General features: G+C 48.0%; 1 protein-coding gene across 1 annotated transcript in view; it reads left to right on the forward strand.

The window, feature by feature from the left end:
• The window catches only part of CASR (calcium sensing receptor), a 47,662-nt gene that overhangs the window by 10,006 nt on the left and 18,644 nt on the right, over positions 1 to 19,012 (forward strand). The window contains exons 2-3 of the mRNA XM_054163814.1: positions 1,430 to 1,736; positions 4,854 to 5,735. Coding sequence (XP_054019789.1) covers positions 1,430 to 1,736; positions 4,854 to 5,735 — 1,189 coding nt within the window. The remainder of the gene's footprint in view (positions 1 to 1,429; positions 1,737 to 4,853; positions 5,736 to 19,012) is intronic.

Consider the following 19,012-nt stretch of genomic DNA (forward strand, 5'->3'; position numbering starts at 1 on the left):
CTTGCCTCATGGTTTAGCACTACCATTGGGAATTAGGTAACGGTTTGTGAAATCATTAAGGTTGGAAAGTACCTCTAAAATCAAGTCCAACTGTCACCCCAACACCACCATGCCCTGAATTGCCTTGTCTACATGTTTTGTGAACACCCCTAGGGATGGTGGCTTCACCATGTTCCCTGGGATGCTCTTCCAGTGCCTGACCACTCTTTCAGGGAAGGAATTTTCCTAATGTCCAACCTAAACCTCACATGATGCAACTTGAGGCCATTTCCTCTTGTCCTATTGCTAGTTACTTAAGAGACCAACACCACCTCACTACAGCCTCCTTTCAGATAGCTGTAGAGAGCAAAGAGGTCTCCCCTCAGCCTCCTCTTGTCCAGACTGAACAATCCCAGCTCCCTCAGCTGTTCTCCGGACCCCTCACCAGACCAGACCCTTCAGCTGGTGTTTTCCAGCTGAAACAATTCAGCTTCTTTTACTGCCAGCTCATGGTGATGCTCTAAAGAGGGACTCCTGGGTCCTGCAGCACACTTGCCCCAGCTCCCCAGCTCTGGGTTAGCTCCATGAACAGCTGAGAGAGAGTCAGAAAGTGCAGCTGCTCCATTTTAGAGCGCAGAGAATGCTTCAGAAAACGGAGTTTCAATTTCGTAGGCCAGATCTGATGGCAAATGCATGAGAACACTATAAAATGAGAAGAGCTATTCCTTCAATGAAAGCACCAAAGTATCTACTTAACAGGTTGGTAATTCAGCTAGGATTTACCTTTATTTCATGCCTCTGTTCTCTGGTATGACCAGGCTGATGATGCTCTCTCTCTCACAATGTGAAGTGTGCAATGGGAAGCCAAATTTCCCTGAGCAGAGCACGTGTATATCCAGCAGGGATGTCTCAGCTTGCTCTGCCTGCCTAAAGCCTTTAGGAGCTGACACACCAAGTATCCCTGAGCCAAGTCCTTGGCAGCATCGTGCTCAGTGCAGGCTTAGCAGACACTGCCATCTGGATTCAGAAACAAGTCAGAGGAGCCTGGAAGGAAACGTGGTAGATTTAGCTTTGTGTCATGCATTTGCTCAGGTATCACAAGATCCAGGTTTTTAAGGACCTGAGCAAAAGGGGCAGGACAGAGCTGGTCTCCCCAGGCATGCTCTCTTTCAGCTTTCCCAAACTTTGGAGGACTTAGAGAAGTTCATTTCATCCTCACAACCTTCAAAGTGAGCTCTTAAACAGAGGAGCTGTAAAGCAGATAAAACCCTTTTAGCACAGGCATGCCTCTTCTGTAATCACTGAAGACAAACCCCCAAATTCTTCAGCTTTAGTAGGATGTAAGATGCCTTTTGTATCTGGAATTCTTTGCTCTTTGTCTCAATCCTGGTCTCCTCTCCTCTGTTTTCCTCATTCTCACTGTGTTTTGGTTTTGTTTCTGCTCCCCCAGGTATAATTTCCGAGGCTTCCGCTGGCTCCAGGCTATGATCTTTGCCATAGAAGAAATAAACAGTAGCCCAACTCTGCTTCCCAACATGACTCTTGGATACAGGATATTTGACACTTGCAATACAGTCTCGAAAGCCCTGGAGGCCACACTGAGTTTTGTGGCCCAGAACAAGATAGATTCCCTCAACCTGGACGAGTTTTGCAACTGCTCAGAACATATCCCTTCCACAATTGCAGTCGTGGGGGCAACTGGCTCTGGCATCTCCACCGCGGTGGCCAATCTGCTGGGACTCTTTTACATACCTCAGGTATGCTTTCACCTCTCTTGGTTGGGTTACAGAAGTAGCTTGATTCTCTGAGGTCAAACAAAGGTTGTTTAGTCATTGCCATTTGTCACAGAATTTGAACAGTATGGAGGGTTTCTTATGTCGGAAGTGTGTCTTGCTAGCAGTTTGCAGTCCCCAAGCACAAAGGTTATAAAGCAGCCAACAGCAACTTAGTCTGGGAGAATTAGAATCCTCTAGAATGGTCTAATCCATAAAATGGATATTTTAGGTCACCCATTGGCAGCTGTCAGCCTGGACATGTTAGTTGTGATGTTAGTTCACCATGGTCACTGTCTAGTCATGCCCAACTCCCACAGAGCCCACTTAAGGCTGAGTTCAGTCATTACTGGCTGCTTTTAGGTCTCTCAGCAGCTCTGATCATTCAAGTAGGTGACCTGTAAAGTTGTTGCTTGTGCTGATGAGGTGCTGAGAGAGTTTCTTCTGGGCTCACCTGCCTTTCTTTTGCCCTAGGGCCTCCAAAACAGGGTTTACGAAAGCCCGTGGATGGGGGTCATCTGTGTTGTGCCAGCTCCTGTGTCTCAGCATCCTTCTTGCTGTATGCTGACTGTGCTGGGGCCAGAGCAAGAACCCTTTTGTTAACAAGCTTGTTGCACTGTCAAGACCCTAAGCAAAGTATGTGGCTGGCATGTTATAGCTTAACGTTGTTGCTCTTGATTTTAGGTTTCCATACTGAAGACAACTTTGGGAAAAGGTGCTTGGTCTTGTCCATTTGTGTCTTGCCTTGTAGAGCCTAACACTGCTAATTAACTGCTCTTCTAAAACTAATACAGGTACCAGGGCTTGTAAGAGTCCTTCTTAACAAGATTGTGTCACACTGCACTTTCAGTCTGTCCTGAGAGGACATTTTACTTCAGCCAGGGCTCCAATTCTCACCTGCCCCACAAATGAATCATAGTCGGAAAAGACCTCTTCAGATCAAGTCCAAGCATCAGCCCCACACCACCATGCCCCCTAATCCATGTCCCAAAGTGCCATGCAAACATTCTTTTTTTAGCACCTCCAGGGTGGGTGACTCCTTCTGAGCCACCTGGTGTATTGTTGACTTGCCCATCACATTACCAGGTGAACAAAGGCAGCCAAGAAGGGCTGGTTGGTTGGGCTGAACAGAAGAGATGTTTGCAGTTCTCATACATCCCCTTTGAGCAGGGAATGCTGTTTGTGCTGCGAGGCTGCAGTCTTATCTAGAGGGTACAGAAATGGGTAGATGTCAGGAGGTTCAGTTTGGGAACAAAATCTTAGCCAGCTGGTTGAGTCTGACAACTGAAAGCAGGCTTTTAAATTTGGGGTTGTTGGGCAGCATTAGAAGACACATTATCACTGCCATTTAGAGGCAGGCCATTAGCAGAGGCATGCTTAATAAAGCCTACATCTCAGTAGAAGATGAGGATATCTTTTACAGTTAATGTAAGGCTCATTACTCATTCTGTTGACACAGAAATGGAAAATGTTAGGACTTCTGTTCTATTTCTTGGTGTCTCATCTCAGTGTACCCTCACAGCACATGTGGGAGTGGGGTACCTTGGCTGTACCTCCTGGCAATAGGTTGTAGGAGATACGAATAGCACTGGGTAGGAACCTGTCTGAGGGAGAGAGTAGCTCTGTGAAGGGAGGATTTGCTCCTATGGCCCTTGAAACTGCACCAGGAGACTTCCCCTTCTTTCTTCTTGCAGAAGCATTAAATGCCAGAGTTTAAGGATGAGCTAAGGTATTCTGTGAATTTCCACTTTGTACAAAGTGAACTATTTATAGAAGACTTTTTCAGATGAGAGCTGATCTTGAGGAGTTCAGACACCAATCTCAACATGCAAAGATCAGGGAGTTTTAAAAGTTCTCTGAGTACTTAAACTATTCTCTTCTGGGGTTTATGGTTTTCTTCCTACTTGTGGAAACTCCAAATTATATCTTAAGAGTGTTCAGGCACTTGTTCTGATTAGGGGGAAAAAAAGAAAAGTGTTTCTTGATAGCTTTGGAAAAGGCAATAAAATCCTGTTTTAACCCTAAAATATGATGGCTCTTGGAGTGTGGAATGCTTACTGGCTTCTTTGCTGATTCTGGCCAGCAGCCAGGAAGTACTGCAAAGGTAGTATCGACTAGCATTACCGTGCTAGAGGGTCAAGGCAACTGATGTACAACACATTCTTGCTGCTTCAGGGAATTGTTCTGGTTGGAAAATACCTTAAAGGTCATTGAAATCGATCATCATCCAACTCTACCAAGTCTGGTGCTAAACCAGCACCACATCTCTGCTCTTTTAAACACCTCCAGGGACAGGGATTCAACCACCTCCCTGGGGAGCCTGTTGAAGTGTTTGAGAACCCTGTCAGTGAATAATTTTCTTCTAATATCCAACCTAAACCTCCCCTGGAGCAACTTGAGGCCATTTTCTCTTGACCTATCGCTTGTAACTAGGGAGAAGAGACCAACATCCTCCTTGTTCCAGCCTCCTTTCAGAGACTTGAAGAGAGTGAGAAAGTCTCTCCTGAGCCTCCTTTCCTCACCTGGCAGAGATTGTATGTAACACATATGGTGCCTGATTAAGAGTGGGGACAGAGGTGTGAGGCAAGGAGAGACGGAGTATGCTCAGGATTGCAGTGCCAGCCTGCTGTCTCCTGTCTGGTTCAGGACTGAGGAAGCCTGCATTTTGTCTGAATGACGTGCATTGCCCTCACTTGTCTAGAAGATGTGTTCTTCATGCTTCTTGATTTGTCAGGAAATGCAGTGAGGTGTGTGGAGGCCACCCGTGGCTCACCTCCTTGCCATTCTTCCAAGTTACTGTCTGTGTCTCTCTCCCTCAGTTTCATTACAAATGGACATGAGCTTGCTCCAGCCTTTTGGGTCCAAGCAGCTGTTGCTGTATGTATGCCTCTGTTAGTCACAGCTGGAAGAGCATACAGACTCTCAGAGTGGATCACGTGCAGCTGCAGGCTAGGAGTACACAGCCTCTGGTGTGGTGCTCGGCTGTTTCTTCATCCCAGCTGAGGTTACGCAGGTTGGCAGCAATGATGGCTGAAAGTAGAGAATTCCCTCCCAGGCAGCTGGCTTCACGGTGTGTTTTGCTTGTTTACTGTGCTCCCACAGGTCAGCTACGCCTCATCCAGTCGACTCTTGAGCAACAAGAACCAGTTCAAGTCCTTCCTCCGCACGATCCCCAACGACGAGCACCAGGCCACGGCGATGGCAGACATCATCGAGTACTTCCGCTGGAACTGGGTGGGGACGATCGCAGCCGACGACGACTACGGCCGGCCAGGGATTGAAAAGTTTCGGGAGGAGGCAGAGGAGAGAGATATCTGCATCGACTTCAGCGAGCTCATCTCCCAGTACTCAGATGAAGAGGAGATCCAGCAGGTGGTGGAGGTCATCCAGAACTCCACGGCAAGGGTGATTGTGGTTTTCTCCAGTGGCCCAGACCTGGAGCCTCTCATCAAAGAAATAGTCAGGCGGAACATCACCGGGAAGATCTGGCTGGCGAGCGAGGCCTGGGCCAGCTCCTCCCTGATCGCTATGCCGGAGTTCTTCCGCGTCATCGGCAGCACCATCGGCTTTGCGCTGAAGGCGGGACAGATTCCAGGCTTCCGCGAGTTCCTGCAGAAGGTGCATCCCAGGAAGTCCAGCAACAATGGCTTTGCCAAGGAGTTCTGGGAGGAGACGTTTAACTGCTACCTCCCCGATGGGTCCAAAAATTCCCCAGCTTCGACTTCCTTCCACAAGGGCCATGAAGAAGGCCTGGGATCTGGAAATGGAACAGCTGCCTTCCGACCTCCCTGCACAGGGGATGAGAACATCACCAGTGTGGAGACACCCTACATGGACTACACACACTTGAGGATATCCTATAATGTGTACTTGGCAGTGTATTCTATTGCCCACGCCTTGCAGGATATATACACCTGTACCCCTGGGAAAGGACTCTTCACTAACGGATCCTGTGCAGACATTAAGAAGGTTGAGGCGTGGCAAGTAAGTCCTTCATTTGTGTGCCTGTGTCACCTGCTTGCAGATAAAAGACATGATGGTCAGGGGCCTTTTGTAATCCTGCATCTCAGACACAGCTTAAGGTTCCTGGGTGTGAGTTAGGTAAATGCTCCCACCCCACAGAGAGGGTCAGGTGTGTTAGGCTTGTCTGCAGTGAAAGGGGCTTAGGACACAGTCTCAAGCGGTGCAAGGGGAGGTTTAGGCAGGAGGTTAGGGAGAAATTCTACACAGAGAGAGTGATTGCCCATTGGAATGGGCTGCCCAGGGAGGTGGTGGAGTCACCATCACTGGAGGTGTTTAGGTGCTTGGTTGCATGGTTTAGTTGATTAGGTGGTGTTGGATGATAGGTTGGACACGATGATCTTGAAGGTCTCTCCAACCTGGTCTATTCTATTCTATTCTATTCTATTCTATTCTATTCTATTCTAAGCTGAATTTTCATATAATCACAGAATCATTTTGGTTGAAAAAGATCTTTAAGATCACTGAGTCCAACCATTCTCTACCTCTGCTGTGGCTGGTGCTGAACCATGCTCCTCAGCACCACATCTGTCTGTCTTTGAAACACCTCCAGCCATGGGCATTCAGCCACTTCCTGGGGAACCTGTTCCAGTGTTTGAGAACCCTTTCAGTGAAGAAGTTTCTTCTAGTAGGCAACTTAAACTTCCCCATGTGCAATTTGGGGTCATTTCCTTTCCTCCTATCACTTGTTACTAGGGGGAAGAGACCAACTCCCACCTCTCTACAACCTTCTTTCCTGCATTTTCTCCAGGCCAAAAGTGCACACACAGACACTTATCAAATCCTGGCTGAGACCAGGTAACTTGATCGTATGTTGAGCCCTTACATAAACAAGAGGGCCTGGAGACAGCACATAAACAAGGAAAACAGTTTCTAAAGTTCATTTGCTTTGGCAAGCTCCAGATCTTTTGCAATCCTGCAGCAATTTTCCATACAGGCTATACTGACCCCCCTAGTTTTACTCTTACATAGGATCATACTAAAGCAGATTGAGTAATGGAGGACAACAGTGTGTGCCTCCTGGGCAAATACTAGAGAGCTGCTTTGATTTGGCAGTGACATTTGTGAGCTGATAATCTGATACTAATGACTTAATCACATTTGCTGTGTTCTGATCACTGGCACATGGATGGTATTGTGGAGTCCTGGCAGACAATAGGCTGATCATGAACCATCAACGTTCCCTTGTGGCCAAGGAGGCCAATGGAATGGGGGGCATTCAGAAGACCGTGGCCAGCAGGCTGAGGTTTTCCTCCCCCTCTACTCCTTCTCTGGAGACATTCACTACCTACCTGGATGTGTTCCTGTGTGACCTGCTCTAGGTGGTGCTGCTCTGGCATGGGGGTTGGACTAGATGATCTTTCAAGGTCCCTTCCAACCCCTAATGTTACATAGAATAGAATACATAGAATAAACCAGGTTGGAAGAGACCTTCAAGATCATCGCATCCAACCCATCAACCAATCCAACACCACCCAAACAACTACCCCACAGCACCAAGCACCCCAGCAAGTCTTCTCCTGAAAACCTCCAGGGATGGCAACTCCACCACCTCCCCAGGCAGCCCATTCCAATGGGCAATCACTCTCTCTGTATAGAACTTTTTCCTAACATCCAGCCTGAACCTCCCCTGGCGCAGCCTGAGACTGTGTCCTCTTGTTCTGGTACTGGCTGCCTGGGAGAAGAGACTAACATCCATCTGTCTACAGCCTCCCTTCAGGTAGTTGTAGAGAGCAAGAAGGTCACCCCTGAGTCTCCTCTTCTCCAGGCTAAGCAACCCCAGCTTCCTCAGCCTCTCCTCGTAGGGCTTATGTTCCAAACCCCTCACCAACTTTGTTGCTCTTCTCTGGACTCGTTCCAGCAAGTCAACCTCCTTCCTGAACTGAGGGGCCCAGAACTGGACACAGGACTCGAGGTGCGGCCTAACCAGTGCAGTGTACAGGGGCAGAATGACCTCCCTGCTCCTGCTGGCCACACTGTTCCTGATGCAGGCAATGTTCTGTGATTCTGTGTGACACCCTGGCCTAGTGAGGCCACATCTGGAATACTACACCCAATTCTGGGATCTCCAGTTCAAGGGAGACAAGGAACTACTGGAGAGAGTCCAGTGGAGAGCCACTAAGATGAGGGGACTGGAGCATCTCTCCTAGGAGGAAAGGCTGAGAGATGTGGGGCTGTTTGGCCTGGAGAAGAGGAGACTGAGGGTGGGTCTCACAAATGCTTAATCAATATCATAGAATCAATAAGGGTGGAAGAGACCTAAAAGATCATCAAGTCCAACCTGTCACCCAACACCTCATGACTACTAGACCATGGCACCAAGTGCCACATCCAATCCCCTCTTGAACACCTCCAGGGATGGTGACTCCACCACCTCCCTGGGCAACACATTCCAATGGCCATAAACTCTCTCTGTGAAGAACTTTCTCCTTTCCTCCAGCCTAAACTTCCCCTGGCACAGCTTGAGACTGTGTCCTCTTGTTCTGGTGCTGCTTGCCTGGGAGAAGAGACCAACCCCCACCTGGCTACAACCTCCCTTCAGGGAGTTGTAGTCAGCTCCCCTGAGCCTCCTCTTCTCCAGGCTAAACAACCCCAGCTCCCTCAGCCTCTCCTCACAGGGCTTGTGCTTGAGGCCTCTCCCCAGCTTTGTTGCCCTTCTAACACATTCAAGAGCCTCAATGTCCTTCTTAAATTGAACTGGACACAGGACTCAAGGTGTGGCCTAACCAGTGCTGAGCACAGGGCCACAATGACTTCTCTGCTCCTGCTGGCCACACTGTTCTTGATGCAGTCATAAGGGTGGAGCCAGACTCTCCTCAGTGTTGTTCAGTGACAGGACAAGAGGCAATGGACACAAACTGGAACCAAGGAGATTCCATGGAAAGATAAGGAAAAACATTTTCCCTTTGAGGGTGGCAGAGCACTTGAACAGGATACCTGGAGAGGCTGTGGAGGCACCATCTCAGGAGGCATTCAAAACTCACCTGGATATGTTCCTTGGTGATCCTGCTCTAGCAGGGAAGTTGGACTAGATGATCTTCAGAGGTCCCTTCCAACCCCTCCAGCTCTGATGCCCTGATTTGAGCATTATGTCTTCTGATCCTCTTGGAATACTCTGTACCTTACCAAGTGTTTGGTTGCACTCTCTGCTGTGTTAATCAGTTTTTAGTATCAACTGCATTCTTTGATAACATCAGTAGCTTGTAAGGCTGTCCAATGCACATATGCCAAGCCTGTAGCAAACTCTGCCCTATTCTGGTCATCAGAGGAAAACCAGACCCAAGCATGCCTGAAATCAAACCCCTACAGGTGAACAGAAGGAAAACCACATGCCCATTGCATGTGCAATTTCCTCTAGTCAGGATAGTCTAATCAAAATAAATCCCTGCCAGGAGGGTTGCAGACCTTGGCTCAACATCCTGCACGTGGCAACCACAGTCTAATTTCTGCCCAGTCTCAGTCAACTCAGAACCATCAGTCAGATCAACTTAAAAGTCTGTGTTGGCATTCATGGGAAACCTGCATTGCTCTGGGTACCTGATTGGTGTTTACCAAATAATTTTGTTCAGAGGTGATGAGTGCAGCGTTGGGCATTGCTTTAGGGGAGTCCCATGATTGCTGGGTCGTTCTGAGCTTTGCCTATTTCAAAGTATTCTGCTTTTCAGGAGCATGATGGCTGAAGTGGACAAGCCACAGATTTAGCTTTCACTGTGTCCATAAAAATGACCCAGAATAAATGTATTTTCAATTCATTCCCTTATGCCTTGTCAGCTTGAAAAGTAAAGCAGGATAGTCAGAGCATCGTTAAAGAAAATAGTGTGGTGTTTGTGGGGGATTGTGGAGGAAGCTTAGGCTGGAGGTGAGGAGAAAGCTCTTCACTGAGAGAGTTGTTAGCCATTGGAATGTGCTGCCCAGGGAGGTGGTGGAGTCACCATCCCTGGAGGTGTTCAAGAGGGGATTGGATGTGGCACTTTTTCCTTATCTTTCCATGGAATCTCCTTGGTTCCAGTTTGTGTCCATTGCCTCTTGTCCTGTCACTGAACGACTCTGAGGAGAGTCTGGCTCCACCCTTATGACTGCAACAAGAATAGTGTGGCCAGCAGCAGCAGGGAGGTCATTCTGCCCTGTACTCAGCACTGGTTAGGCCACACCTTGAGTCCTGTGTCCAGTTCTGGGCCCCTCAGTTTAAGAAGGACATTGAGACACTTGAATGTGTCCAGAGAAGGGCAACAGGGCTGGGGAGAGGCCTTGAGCACAGCCCTGTGAGGAGAGGCTGAGGGAGCTGGGGTTGCTTAGCCTGGAGAAGAGGAGGCTCAGGGGAGACCTTCTTGCTGTCTCCAACTCCCTGAAGGGAGGTTGTAGCCAGGTGGGGGTTGGTCTCTTCTCCCAGGCAACCAGCACCAGAACAAGAGGACACAGTGTCAAGGTGTGCCAGGGGAAGTCTAGGCTGGATGTTAGGAAGAAGTTCTTCCCAGCAAGAGAGACTGGCCATTGGAATGTGTGCCCAGGGAGGTGGTGGAGTCACCATCCCTGGAGGTGTTTAGGAAGAGCCTGGATGAGGCACTTGGTGCCATGGTTTAATAGTCCTGAGGTGTTGGGTGATAGGTTGGACTTGATGATCTTTGAGGTCTTTTCTAACCTTATTGATTCTATGAAACACATCATTGGAGGTGTTCAGGAGGAGACTTGATAGGGTGCTTGGTTGCATGGTTTAGTTGATTAGGTGGTGTTGGATGATAGGTTGGACTCCATGATCTCAAAGGTCTTTTCCAACCTGGTTAATTCTATTCTATTCTATTCTATTCTATTCTATTCTATTCTATTCTATTCTATTCTATTCTATTCTATTCTATTCTATTCCATTCCATTCCATTCCATTCCATTCCATTCCATTCCATTCCATTCCATTCCATTCTATTTCATTCTATTCTATTCTATTCTATTCTATGATTCCATGACTGGGAAGGGTTACCCATTTTGGTGTTTGAATGTGTCTGGTGCTGAAGAATGGCTACATGAAAATGTAAAGCATCCTGCTGATCTGGGCTTTTGGGTATCACAGAACCACAGGACAGCAGGGGTTGGAAAAGACCACCAGAGATCATCTGGTCCATCCCCCCGTGCCAGAGTGGGTTCCCATAGATCAGGTTGTGCGGGAACACGTCCAGGTGGGTTTTGAAAGCCTCCAGAGGAAACTCCACAGCCTCTCTGGGCAGCCAGCTCCAGTGCTCTGGCACCCTCACAGGAAAGAAATTTTCCCTTATGTTCAAGAGAGACCTCCTGTGTTGGAGTTTGTGGCAGGTGCCTGCTGGTCTGTGAGGGCACATAGGTGGTTCTCCCTGCACTTGCTGTTCACCAGCACTCTCAGGTTCTTCTCTGCAGGAACAGCAGGAACTGTACTTGAAATGATGACCATCATGTGTTGTTTGCTCTTAAGCATATTTGTACATTTTTTCACTTCATTTCAAAATCAAACACATGAATGGCAGTTAAATGCTAAATCTGTGTGCACACCTACTTCATATCAGGCACTGCAGCTCATTACCCTCGGGAAGCTTACCTCAGCCCTGGAGGTAATGAGTTCACCTCACAAACATGTGTCCTCCAGCATCGTCAGAGTGGGTCTCTGACAGCCAGACAGAATGAAATCTTTCTACTCAAGTCAATCTCATGTGCAGCAGGACTAATGCCAGTGGTCAGTGCTGGCTTCCTCTTCTTACAGGCAGTTCAAGGGTTTCTTCAGCAACCCGAGAGAGCGAGGATGGTGTTAGAAACCTCCACGCCTGAGACTGGAGGCAGCAGCTGCTAACAGTGTCTGCAGCCACTGATTGGGTGGTTTGTAGGACAGATAAGGCAAACCTGGGGAACTCCTGGCTCAGTTAGTCCAAGCTTCAGTCCAGAGCAGCCCTTGCCTGTGGTGTCTGTGACTGGAGAGTATAAATGGTGCACTCCATTATTGAATTATCTACCATCTAATTTTGTTGGCTTTCAGTGGTGTTAGCCCACTAACACATATGAGTTATTATGGGGTTATGGGATTGTTTAGCCTGGAGAAAAGGAAGCTGAGGGGAGACCTTCTTGCTCTCTACAACACCCTGCAAGGGGGTTGAATCAAGGTGAGTATGAGTATCTTCTCCTTAGTAACAAGAGGTCGAATGAGAAGAAATGGCCTGAAGTTGCACCAGGGGAGGTTTAGACTGGATATTTGATTGGCTTTCCTGACTGAAAGTGTTCTCTAACACTGCAACAGATTGCCCAGGGAGGTGGTTGAATCCCTGTCCCTGGAGGCACTTCAAGGTGCTGCGGGACATGGTTTAGCACCAGATTTGGTAGAGCTAGAGAATGTGTACTTATGCATACTGATGCTGCTCAGAAGATGGAGCTGCTGACAAAAGGCATTTTGAAAGCTCTGCTCAGGAAGTGAGGTGAGGGAACAAGTGGATTTATCAAAACTCAATGACCTTAAAGGCCTTTTCCAACCAAAACTATTCTGAGATTCAGATGATCAGGTGACCCGCCTGGTGGATGTGGGGAGGCCTGTGGATGTAGCCTACCTGGACCTCAGCAAGGCCTTTGACACCGTTCCCCATAGCAAACTCCTGGCCAAGCTGTCAGCCCATGGCTTGGATGGGAGCACACTGCGATGGGTTAGGAACTGGCTGGAGGGCCGAGCCCAGAGAGTGGTGGTGAATGGTGCCACAGCCAGCTGGCAGCCAGGCACCAGTGGTGTGCCCCAGGGATCAGTGCTGGGCCCCATGCTCTTTAACATCTTTATTGATGATCTGGACGAGGGCATTGAGTCCATCATCAGTAAATTTGCAGATGACACCAAGCTGGGGGCAGGAGTTGATCTGCTGGAGGGTAGAGAGGCTCTGCAGAGGGACCTGGACAGGCTGGGCAGATGGGCAGAGTCCAAGGGCAGGAGATTGAACACATCCAAGTGCCAGGTTCTGCACATTGGCCACAGCAACCCCATGCAGTGCTACAGGCTGGGGTCAGAGTGGCTGAGTCTTCTTCATGGTTGCCAACAAGCTACTGGTGTGCCTCTGTGTCTTACAGTGAAAGCACTGCAATTAAATGGGGAAGACAGGCTCCTGTGGATCTGAGAAGGTAAAGGTGTGCAGTCACAGGGTCATGGAGCAAAGCATCCTTAGGTTACTCCTAGACAATTTGCAGGTTGTGCTTACACTGGAGGCTGTGAACTTCATTGGGTTCATGAATGAAAACTGAGATAGCTCTTCTAGGCACCAGTGCAAAGTGTGATGCACAGGCTGACAAATGTGCTGTTCCAGTGATCAGCAGGTTAAAGATGTGCTCGTGTCAGTTATTGCATGCCTAGAAATCTAACTGATCTCAAACTTGGTGAACAGCTGCCATATGCTCTTCCACAAAATAAAAGCAAATACAAATAGGCTTCACCTAGCAACAGTGAAAGTTGTTTATTACACCTGTGCACCTCACAGCCAACAGTTCCTTCCTCAGTGCTGGTGATACCTGTTATGAAGAGGTAAAAATAGATCGGTGCCTTCTACAGCTTTACATTTTAGTGTGTCTGGCTGGCTAGAAATTGATTTGGCAAGGCATTAAAGAAGTAAATGATACCTTAGATGACAGGTTTTTCCAGACCTTTGAGCCTAATGGCTTCTCTAATCAATTTTTTGTCTGTTGAACTATATGGGCCTGTCTGAACAATTCAAATAGTGTTTGGAGAGCAGCTGCTTTGTGGTACAGAGGATGACTGGCATTAACCGAGACTAGTGTGAAAAGCAGTCCTTTGGGAAGAACCCTGATGGAGACAGAGGAAGACAGAAGGAAGAAGTTCAGACAGAAGGAAGAAGTTCTTTACAATGAGAGTGGTAAAATACTGGAACAGGTTGCCAGGAATATGGTTGAGATCAGAACTGATGTGGCCCTGGGCAGCCTGAACTAGTTGGAGGTGCCCCTGCTCTCTGCAGGGGGGCCGGACAACATGACCTTTGAGCGTCCCTTCCAACCCAATGCAGTCTGTGACTCTGAAGCTTCCGAGTATCAGGACACAGCAAAATCTCCCCTACTTTGCATTATAAATGCACTGGAGGTAACATTTACCATAGAGAGAGACCAATTACATCACCAGTGTGCCTTTGTTGTGGGAGACCAAATTGAGAGGCAGACAATGTCAGCCACACACAGAAACGTGTGAGTCAAAAGGCTTGGGGAAGGGTGGCTGGAAAGCTGACGAGCAGAGAAAGACTTAAGGGTTGCTGACAGGCATCTGAAGGAGATCCAGCAGGTGGCCAAGAAGGCCATGAGCATCCTGGCCTGATCAGGAATAGTGTGACAAGTAGGACCAGGGAAGTGATTGTGCTCTTGTACTCAGCACTGGCGAGGCCACACCTTCTAGGGAAGGCTCCACGAGAACCTTGTATGACTTCCCTCTCTGAAGTGACTTCAGAGAATAATTATCACTTCAATTCTCAAGACATCAGTATCTTTTACCAAGACACACTGGGTCTTTCTTGCATAAAATGAGTTTCTTACAGAACTTAAGCCTACTGATGCTGCTCAGAAGATGGAGCTGCTGACAAAAGGCACCTTGAAAGCTCTACTCAGGAGGTGAGGCGAGGAAACAAGTGGAGTTATCAAAAACTGCTTTCATGTTATAATAATTCCTCTGACTTGGCTGATTTCCATTTTTTTTCCAAGGTAGGGTTGAAGCTAACTTCAGAGGCATGATAATCATAGCATAGCTTATATAGAATAGAATAGAATAGAATAGAATAGAATAGAATAGAATTAACCATGTTGGAAAAGACCTTTGAGATCATGGAGTCCAACCTATCACCCAACACCATGTGATCAACTAAACCATGGCACCAAGTGCCTCATCCAGGCTCTTCCTAAACACCTCCAGGGATGGTGACTCCACCACCTCCCTGGGCAGCACATTCCAATGGCCAATCTCTCTTGCTGGGAAGAACTTCTTCCTAACATCCATCCTGAACCTCCCCTGGCACAGCTTGAGACTGTGTCCTCTTGTTCTGGTGCTGCTTGCCTGGGAGAAGAGACCAACCCCAACTTGGCTACAACCTCCCTTCAGGTAGTTGTTTCTTTTCTTTCTGGATGGATGCTCAGCCATCTTCACAGATACTGTACTGAGCAGGCCCATGGTTTTATCCGCAAGAGGAACTGTCAGGCAGTACCAAGTGTCTGTACAGAGCAGGTGAAATTTGGAGGAAGGAGAACAAATTACCTCTTATGGCATATAAAGGAACCTTTTGCCTTGCAGAATAATGAGAATGATCTCCTCACTAGACCAGAAGCACTGCTTCCCTCAGAAAGGACTTTGATCTGCATCACTATGAGGAATCCCATGAAAGTTAAATAGGAACTCAAGGGGCTGGGCTGCTTTCAGTGGTGCCCAGTGACAGGCACAAACTCGGACACAGGGGATTTCACTGAAATGTAAGGAAATCAGTTCTTTCTTGTGAGGCTGGCAGAGCACTGGACCAAGCTTCTTAGAGAGGTTCTGGAGTATCCTTCCCTGGAGACTTCCAAAACTCACCTGCATTTCATCCTATGCAACCTGATCAGGGCAAAACTGTTTAGGAGGAGTGTTGGGGTCCCTTCACTGTTCTGTGGTTCTGTGTTTGTACCCAAAGGATTTCTCCACTTTACATTTCCCACAGGTGAAAACCAAAGCAATTATGGCATCAAGTCTAGACTAGGTGGCTGTGGTGGCTCTTTCATACTGCAGCTGCAGGCAAAGACAGCAGCACAGAGACCACAGGACAAAATACCATCTAACAGCACTGACAATTAGCTCTCACTGTACCTGTACCATTACTTCTGTCTGCTCAGAGATCATCTCTCTCCACAAAGCCTCAGCAAGAATCCAAAACACATTCCAGTGGAGTCACTTTCCAAATGATCCTGCAGTTTGAAATCCTTTATATAACAAACCATGAAAATTTATGCCACGTTCCAGAAAGTAATCTTGATCCATCTGAGAGATAGTCCACATCAGGTGCAAAGCCTGGACACTGCCCTGCTGAAGGCCTGTGTTTGCCAGGCAAACTTGGGTTTAGCAAGGTTTGTTTTCCCCAAAGACATGCTGACTAGGAGACCTTTTTTCTTCATTAGAATGATCCATGCCAGGTCAAGGCTGTTGTCATGGATTGTGTCTGATTTCTTGGAGGGATTTAAATGAGCTTTGGTTTCACTGGCCCTTACTTGGCCTTGCTCTATTAGATTTAAAAGTCCAGGTGAAATACTCAACAGTTTTTCTCCACAAGGTATTTTTGTACATTGATGAAATTATTCCTAGGTCTGATCATGATGAATTGGACAGTGTGGGGAGTTAGTCATAAGATATGTTTACTCCTTTATTTCTGTATGTTTATTTTTGGTGGATTGAGAACTCTTTGAAGGACAGAGCACAGAGGGCTGTGAGCAATAGTGCAGGGTCTAGTTGGAGGCCTGTGGCTAATGGGACTTCCCCAGGGGTCTGTACCACATCCAGTCTTCTTCAATATCTTCAACAACAACCAATGAAGGAACAGAGTCTACTCTCAGCAAGTCTGCTGATGATACAGAACTGGGTGGCTTGGCTGACACTCCCCAGGCTGTGCTGCCAACCAGTGAGACCTGGACAGGCTGAATTGCTGGGCAGAGGGGAACCTCATGAAGTTCAGTAAGGGCAAATGTAGAGTCCTGCACCTGGGGAGCAATAACCCCCTGCACCAGTACAGGTTATGGGCTGACCTACTGGAAAGCAGGACGGGAGTGTTGGTGGACAAGTTCAGCAGGAGCCAGCAATGTGCCTTCATGGCCAGGAAGGCAAATGGTATTCTCGGGTGTGGCCAGCAGGTTGAGGGAGATTCTTCTCCCCCTCTACTCTGACTTGGTGAAGCTGTTCCTGGAGTATTGTGTGCAGTTCTGTGCTCCCCAGTTCAAGAAGAGCAAAGAACTACTGGAGAGAATGCATTGGAGAGAATGCATTGGAGAGTCCCTAAGATGCTCAGGGGACTTGCAAGGAAAAGCTGGAAGACTTGTGACTGCTTAGTCTGGGCAAGAGCAGACTGAGAGGGGATCTTATCACTGCTTATCAATATGTAATGGGTAGAAGTCAAAGGGTTGGGGCTGGGCTATTTTCAGTGGTGCCCAGTGGTAGGACAAGGGGTAACAGGCACAAACTAGAACACAGGAGGTTTCACTGAAACAAGGAGAAACTTGGTGCCATGGTTTAGTTGATTAGATGGTGCTGGGTGATAGGTTGGACTCGATGATCTTGAAGGTCTTTCCCAATCTGGTTAATTCTCTCCTTCTTCTCCTTCTCCTTCTCCTCCTTCTCCTCCTTCTCCTTCTCCTTCTCCTTCTCCTTCTCCTTCTCCTTCTCCTTCTCCTTCTCCTTCTCCTTCTCCTTCTCCTTCTCCTTCTCCTTCTCCTTCTCCTTCTCCTCCTTCTCCTTCTCCTTCTCCTTCTCCTTCTCCTTCTCCTTCTCCTTCTCCTTCTCCTTCTCCTCCTTCTCCTCCTTCTCCTTCTCCTCCTTCTCCTTCTCCTTCTCCTTCTCCTCCTTCTCCTTCTCCTTCTCCTTCTTCTCCTTCTCCTTCTCCTTCTCCTTCTCCTTCTCCTTCTCCTTCTCCTTCTCCTTCTCCTTCTCCTTCTCCTTCTCCTTCTCCTTCTCCTTCTCCTTCTCCTTCTCCTTCTCCTTCTCCTTCTCCTTCTCCTTCTCCTTCTCCTTCTCCTTCTCCTTCTCCTTCTCCTTCTCCTTCTCCTTCTCCTTCTCCTTCTCCTTCTCCTCTTTCCTGTGAGGATGTCAGAGCACTGGACCAGATTGCCCAGAGAGGTTGTGGAGTCTCTGGTGACTTTTAAAACCCTCCTGGACGTGTTCCTATGCAGCCTGCTCTAAATGATCCTGCTTTAGCAGAAGGGCCATCTGTGGACATCCCTTCCAACCCCTGCAGTTCTGTGATTTCTCTGATCCTGTCCATTTGCTCACCCATCCTTTTGGCATACATTCAGTCTTGCTTAGCCTCAGCACAGCCAGACAGTGAAAAAAAATAATCCCACCTTTACATACTCTTTATGACTTCCTGGTTTACACATGCACAAGGTTTATTAGCCCTCCTTGCCACAGCATGCAATGGAAAGGTCAGGTTAAGTTGCCAGTAATGGGCTGCAGGAGGTGGCACCACTTCTACGCCTAAGGCTTGAATTGCTAATGCCTTGATGCCTGAGTTTCACTGCTTTGGCTTGAGAGGAAATGGTCTCAAATTGCACCAGGGGAGGTTTGGGTTGACCATTAGAAGAAACTTCTTCACTGAAAGGGTTCTCAAACCCTGGAGCAGGCTCACTGGGTGTAGTGGTGTGATGGTTTAATCCACCAACATAAAGCACAGCTAAACTCAGCTGGGGAAGCGAATGGAAAGCTGCATTTTACAAGCAATAATGAAATGCAATGGATATGTACAAAACATACAGTGTTTACAGTGTCATGCAAGAACTTACAGGAAAGAACACAACCCAGATCCTCCCGAGGAGGATTCCCCCTCGGGTTCCCCCCAACCCCTTCCCCCCTTCCCCTTCTGTCTAGACAAAAAGGGAGAAAGAGAGAGAGAAGGATATTAAGGGAAATTCATTAGCTCAAAGCAGTTGTTAAGAAAAGTTAGCAGCTTATCTTACCAGTTTCAGTCCAGGGTCAGCAGCATGCATTCTGGCCAAGAAATGAAAGACAGAATGTGATATTTGTAACGCTACATCCCAGTCACCAATGAAATTCGTTTAGAATTAACCTTTGTTTTCCTTTTCACACCAAACATTCAGCTAGAGAGTTCTGCAGCTCCCCTCTGGAAGGCACAGCCTAACCTGTCCCCCTGGCTTGAATCCTGGGGGTGTTTCAGATGCTGGAGGTGCTTCAGGGATGCAGAGACGTGGTGCTGAGGGACGTGGTTTAGCACCAGCCTTGGTAGCGTTGGAGCATGGTTAGATTTGATGCTCTTAAAGGTCTTTTCCCCCAGAAGTGATTCTCTGGCTGTGTGATTGTTGACCTTTGCCACAATCCCTGCAGCCTCTGCAGCTTTCCCCAGCGGCGCTCTGGGTATTTGCTGCCGCCTAGTGGTGAGCATGTCCGGTGACAGGCAGCTGGTGACTGAGGCTGGAGGAGCGCCCAGTGAGATGATCCTTCCTCTTTGTTGATCCCTGGCTTTACACAGCTCTTGGACAGTTCTGGATCCGTGAATGCATGCCCTGCGTGGGCTGAC

This window comes from Dryobates pubescens, chromosome 8 (assembly GCF_014839835.1).
Source record: "Dryobates pubescens isolate bDryPub1 chromosome 8, bDryPub1.pri, whole genome shotgun sequence".
NCBI classification, from domain to species: Eukaryota; Metazoa; Chordata; class Aves; order Piciformes; family Picidae; genus Dryobates; species Dryobates pubescens.